Raw genomic sequence first — 7,183 nt, forward strand, 5'->3', positions numbered from 1 at the left:
GAAAAGTTGAGAGGAAACGCCTTCAACTTGGTGCAAGTTAAAATGAAGGGTGAAAGCCTCTATTTATAACATGAGATTTTTCTCATGTTCCTCATTTCTCCCATGTGGGACTTAGGAGCTTAATTTTTTATTTTTTCAAAACTCTTCCATGTGGGACTTTGAGAGTTGTTTTTTCAAACTCTTCTATGTGGGACTTTGGTGTTTTTTTATATTTCACACCCAAAATTTCTCACTCATGGTTTTCAACAAACCATGTTCCAACAGCAACTCAGCCAGTTCATGGCATCACCTACCTCCCTGCACTACAAGGCCTTAACTCGCATATTAAGATATCTAAAAGGTTCTTCTGGTAAAGGTTTGATTTACTCATCATCTTCTTCCCTTCATCTCACCGGATTCAGTGATTTTGACTGGGCTAATTGCCTAGACACTAGACGATCCATATCTGGATTTTGTATGTTCTTGGGTACATCCTTGGTTTCTTGAAAATCCAAGAAACAAAATACAGTTTCAAGGTCCTCCTCTGAAACTGAATATAGAGCCCTTGCTTTTGCTTCTTGTGAAGTGCAATAGCTTACATACTTACTAATTGACTTATGTGTGAGTTTTAACAAATCAGTAGCTCTTTATTGTGATAGTCAATCCGCAAGACATATTGCTGCAAATTCAGTTTTTCATGAACGTACAAAACATCTTGATATTGATTGCCATATTGATTAAAGAACAATCTTTTTATCTTATTGCCTATTTCTTCCAAAGAACAGGTGGCTGATTTGTTTACAAAAGCTTTGGAACCAAGCTTATTCTGCCACATGCTTGCCAAGTTGGGAATGTAGAATATACATTCTCCAACTGGAGGGAGGGTATTGAGTTTATATTGGGTTATTAGGCTATTGTTATATATAAAGCTCTTTTACCCTTTTTCCTTTTCTGTTGGTTACTTGGGTTAGTTTCCTCTTTTAGTTGGGTTAGTTTCCTCTTTTAGTTAGGTTAGTTAGTTTATTTTACTATATAAGATAAGTTATTCATCATTATCAATCAATCAACATATTCATTATCAATCAATAAAATCATTTCATCTTTTTAACCATGTTGAAATCCAATATGCAACATGTCAAAGAATTAGCCACAAGCAAGATATACGAAATTATAAACATGAACTTACTTTCATAGGCCTTGAGGAACATGCATGTCTTCCAAACCAAAAGAGGTAATGACTATATACCATTACCCTTGAGACTTGTTTCGATCCATGTGTTCTTAAATTTATACACCAAATGACATTTTTCTTCAATTAAAACACCTTTAGCTTGGTCTATATTAAACTTCCTCTTCACATTACATCTCAAAAATGTAATTTTGATGTATAACTCCAAATCATAATGAGTCACAGATACCATAATAATATGTAATTAATTTTTTAAATCCTTTAGAAAACATACTTTTGCATCAGCTCTGGTAGAACTCTTGTCACCCATCAATGGGATGTTTGATTAAAATCTTGTAGGGCATGTTAGGCATTTAGTAGTAGTTTAATCATTGACTATTGGTGGGTAGGTTAATTGCAACAAAGTCTTTTAAGAATACTTACTAGAAATTTAACTAAACTATTGTAAATTCAATGAAATGATAGGAGTTAACAAGAGGGTAAAAAATGATGCTTTAATGTGGTCAAAGTACGTTCTAAGGCTTGAATAAGGGGTAAAAACATCCTCAAAATTTGTCTTCAAACTAATAATTAGTAGAATATCACCCATCTTTCTTTGAGGCCTTTCATTATATAATAGACATGATGGTACTTTTTGTCCCGATCGTTTTCATTTTAGACCCCACAATAGATTAAAAAAACTCAAAATACATATTAGTCTTTCCTCTAATTCTTCATCTTCTCATCTTTCTTCATCCAATGATAAACCTCAATCTCAAATCTCACAACCATCTCAGTTACCAAAAGTTTATAATCCAAACCTTTTCATTTTTGTTATTAGAGTTAGTTTTTGTGAGTTACACTTTACTTCCAACTAGCCATTGTCACAAGTGAAACAACACTTTCAATATTCTTTAGTCAAATTGAAATTTTTGAATGTAGTTTGTAGCTTTTGTTTTGGTTAATAACTTATTAGAGTTGTTTGGTGAACAAAAAATTAAAGAGAACTTCTAACTTTTAAAAAATGATCATGTAGTGTTTGAAAGCAACTTTTCATAATATAGCTTTTAATAATTTGTTTTCCAATTTTATCCTTTAAAATTTTAAATAATTAAACTAGTTATCCCCAACTAAAAAATTATATTATTTTTGTTGTATCATCTTATCTCCAAATAAATAAAAATCAATATAAATAAATATTAAAAATAAAAGATTGAACATTTTAAATTATTTATCTATTAAATTACTAAAATTAATAATTATTTAATTAATAAATAATCAAATAAATAATAACTAAATTTGAGCATGTTTTTTAGTTATTTTTCAAATTTCAATTAATTATAAAACTAATTTTACGTAATAACTCTAGTTTAATAAAGTATCTATTCAACTGCAAATTCTCAGTTACCTCTACGACTACAAATTGCAAGATAGTTTTGTTAAAGAGACTCATTGTCTTCGGTGAAATAAGTTAGAAAAATGGCAGTATCAATAAAACAAACAGGAGCATACTTCTTTTCATATATCTGCAGACCAAGTCAAACATTATAGCAACTTATAAACATACATATAACTATATTACATGAGCTCCTTGGAACACTAGACAGAAAATAGGTTTTGAAAATAGCATGATTGTTACCAAATGCCAATGGGAGAAAATTTGGTGGTAATTAACAACATAAAGAATAGCCATTTCATTTACTCATCATCATTCATTCTTACTATTCTTATTGAAATAAGAATATTATTCCCTCATTTAATGTGAGATTTTATTTCTATAGAAATAGAATATTCATTATATAAGAATATTCATATGTTTATTCTTATAATGTGTGTCCCAGAGGTAGAAATAATTTGTTATTATAAAATATAAAAGTGTATGTATATTGTGGAAAAACTAGAATTTATTTTTAATTTTTATGAGGATTTATGATAAATTATATAATATATAGACTTAAATAATAATAGAATTTGTATTCTGAAATGAAAATGCTCTTACATTTACATGGGTGCATGTTGGAAAATATTTTTATATTTTCACATCCAAACAAGAATCTCTCGGGATGTTTGTTATTCTTATAACATTATGATATTTTCATAAAAAATTAGGAGGTCTAGAAAATATCTTTCAATATATATTACCTTTGAGTCACGTTTGTTGCAACAACTCAACATTTATATCCATCGATATTAGGGATGATAAGATAATCCAATGGGTATGTATGAAATATACTCAATCGATATCCACAACAATAGCTTATAAGTGAGAGTAAGTTATGATACTCGCTCTAAGTACCTACAAATTTATAAATTTAATTTTAGTTAATTATATATATTAGTTTTTATTATTATTTTAAGATTATATACCATATACTGTATTATTATTTTATAATAAATTATACATAATTTACTATATCATAAATTTATTATATAAATATCATAACATTTATGTCATAATTATTTTTACATATTGACTATTACAAAATATACTAATATATAATTAAAACTAAAAATGGGTACTCGCAAATACACACTACCAACAAAGATATCCACAAATATTATTGATTTGGGAATGAGAAAATACTACTCACGTCCATTGTTATCCCTAATTGATATTATCATTTGAGTGAAGTTTGATTTTTAAAATCACAATGAATTTATAATTCTAAACTATAATTTCAATTCAATGAGCAAAACTAAACCTTCGTAGATCAACTGGGGTTAAGAAATTAAGAAATATATGATTGAGTCACCTTAAGCAAAGTTTTGGATTCGAGTCTTGTAGATAGAAAAATAACTGTTGAGAGAGTTAGCCCCACATACATATTGATGTTCCTAGTTCAGACAAAATTGACTCGAAAGCGAACACATGTGGGAAATCAAAAAAACAAAACCTTCATATAAAATAATCAATGAAAGTTAATTTAATTGTAAGAAATTAACTAATATTCTAATGGTTGTGGGTTCAAATTTAGTTGTTAGTATAAACAATCTTTATCTTTAATCTAGAAGCATTCCAAGAATTTGAAATGTATATAAATCTAAAATAACCAATTAAATTAAACTTTTCAATCACAAAAATAATGAAAAAAGTAGAAAGTAACAATTTTCATTAATGATAGTTTCCAATTCAATAAAAAAGGCCAAACCAATCCTATCTACATCACAACATAGTCTTTATCATTTTAAAATCTAATTTCCAGTTTCCGTGTTTCCCAAAACCTCCTTTCACAACTGACCTGAATCTCCACACCTCAACAACCACCCCGTCACCTTTTTCCCACAAAAAATTTAAGATATAAATAAATAAATGGAAAAGTGTGGAAAACCACTCTAAACTTTTACAAATAGTTAACTAAAATATATTAGGTTCAAGTGATACATGTTTAATTTATTTTAAGTAAAATTTTAAGTTTAAGTTTTGTAGATGAGAAAAATATCCACTGAAAAAATTAGACACACATACTTATGGATATTCCCAGTTCGAAAAGAATAGCCTCTAGTGCGATGATACCAATGAAAAACCAAAAAATAGCTAACCTAAATTATTTTTATTTCCTAATTATCTCTTAAAATTTATGAGTGGATAAAATTGGTCCTTCTATACTATATTTTTAAATTACTAATGAAACAATAAGAATAATTGCAATCAAACTTATAAAAGTATCCATATAACAATATAGGTTAATCAATATTAATATCAACGTGAAATAGTCATAAAAATACAAAATTTATTGAATATGCCAATAATATAGTAATATTAATATATATAATAAATAAAATAGAATTATAATAGTCTAAGATTTGAGGTTAAAAGTAAAAAAACAAATGAATGTAGCAATAGCTTGATGAAATCTCAAAGTCAATTGTAAATTTTCATTGCTATTAATTTAATATTATCTTTATACAAAAATAAATTTGACTAATAATAATAAAATTAAAGTTTACCAACAATTAAGAATAAAAAGTAATCTCGATGACAACTTTTAAAAGACATACAAATATTATGTTACTTACCCTATAAATAAAACATAATCATTATTTATTTGTTGTAGAATCTCTGTTCTCTATATTCATCTCTTCTTCTTTTTCTTATTGTTGTTGTGGTGTTTGAGGAGAAAAGCAAGAGAAAATGAGCAAAACGGAAATAGTGGTGTTTCTAGAGAAAGCAAAAGAACAAGAACCCATCAAAACCTTTTTCACTCTCTTCAACAATTTCAAGTTTGACCTCCAACAACTCCCTTTTTTCAACCCCAAACCAAAACAAAACAACAAAAACAAAAACAAAACACTTGTTGTATCTGATGGTAACACTGTTCAACAGAAGAAGGAAGAAGATGATGTTTCAAAACCTAAACTTGTTTGGTTCCCAAAAACCCAAGTTGTTGCTTCTCCACCGTTAGAGGCTCAACCTGAACCTCTTGAATCTTCTAATAACACTTCAAACCCTCTTATTCTTTGGCAGGTAATATTGTTAATTTATTATTATTATTGGCTCCTTTTCTTTTCTTTTTTATTTCTGTGATTGTTGTAATTTGTTGTTTTTGTTAACAAAGTGATTGGATTGGTGGCAGAGCCACAATTTTAATATTGGATATTTTTATTATAATTGTTTTTTATCCATATTTATTGGTGACATGATATCTTTGAGTTTGGTACTAATTTTTGGAGGTTTTTTTGTTGCCTGAAACTGAAAGCTGAATTTGTCATGTGGGTTTTTTTAATTGAGGATTGAGGTGTTTGACTTACCCTTTTTTCTTTTGCTAAAATTTTTATGTTATTGGTGTTCAAAACCTATTCGATGAGAAGTTAAATGATGGTATATTTGCCACGTAAAGTTTATTTTTTTGGGGTATTAGGGTTGGTCCATTAGTCCTTTTCCCAACCAAGAGAGCTACACTATGCTCATGGGACTTCTGAATTTAGGGTCTCTCCAATTTCATAAGTTTTATTAGAACTTGCAACCCTTGGAAACTTATTTATGAGGCATATACATTATGAACTACAAACATGGACATGCCAAATTATAAACTTTGTAGGACTCAGACACAGCATGCCCATACATGTATATATAAAGATAGATATGTAATTTCTAATTTAATGAAAAAGATTCGTAAGGCGTTAATTGATGAAGATTGAAATGGGAAATTTAAGGTCAGACTGGTTGGGAACTTGGGATAGAGTGTATTAGCATTTAATGTATTTCCTTGCATAATTCATTTTGGAAGTTTGGTACTAAATTTAAGTCCGGTGTCACTGTTAAATTATGTTCGGATAGTTATGCTGTTTGATTCTTTGGGATTTAAGTAATTAATGCTTTAGATTGCTATGTTTTAATCAGTGGCCACAACTTTTCTGTTTTGGTGCACTTTTCAACCATATCGCAGCCAGAATTGTGGCCAATCAACTGTGTTTCCCTGCAATTTGCAATTTAAAACTGTGATTGCTTCTAATGCCTATTGCATTTCAACCTCATAATTGGCAAAAATTCAGAATCTTCCATTCTGTTTATGGATAACATAGAATTGGATGGAGCATATGGTATTAAATTTTGGAGTACTGTGAAATTAAAAAGGTAGTTGTTTTGATTCAACAAGTTGTGTCTATGAAGGACAGAGTTAAATGTTGCATAGATTTTACTGTTTTATGTGAATGCATTAGGATTTAGTTGTTGAAAAGATTCTTTGTACCTGTGATGGTTTCAAAAGTTCCCCACCATACTTGCATGATAATTTGGGGCCTTCATGGGGTCCATCTGTTTCTTTTGTAATCTTTTTCATATTTTGTTTTTGTAACATGTTGTATACTATAACACAAAAATATCCACAAATTGAATTTACTGAGTCAGCAACCGTAAGGTTATTATAGGCATAAACATTAGAAACCATTAATTTTTGTAGTCAGGATATGAAGGTTTTGTGAAACTTTCTGGTTAACAGTAGCGATCAAGGCTTTAAATATGTTTATGGATAATTCTATACATGGTTTGGGTGCCTAGTTTTAAGGACTCACTCTTATCCCCACTCATCACCAATT

At 28.9% G+C, this 7,183-nt stretch overlaps 1 protein-coding gene across 1 annotated transcript in view; it reads left to right on the top strand.

Moving 5' to 3' along the window:
* Nucleotides 5,198-7,183, top strand: part of LOC109346073 — a 3,469-nt gene continuing 1,483 nt past the window's right edge. The window contains exon 1 of the mRNA XM_019585439.1: nt 5,198-5,612. Coding sequence (XP_019440984.1) covers nt 5,280-5,612 — 333 coding nt within the window. The 5' untranslated portion in view covers nt 5,198-5,279. The remainder of the gene's footprint in view (nt 5,613-7,183) is intronic.

Source organism: Lupinus angustifolius, chromosome LG04, assembly GCF_001865875.1.
Source record: "Lupinus angustifolius cultivar Tanjil chromosome LG04, LupAngTanjil_v1.0, whole genome shotgun sequence".
Taxonomy (NCBI): Eukaryota; Viridiplantae; Streptophyta; class Magnoliopsida; order Fabales; family Fabaceae; genus Lupinus; species Lupinus angustifolius.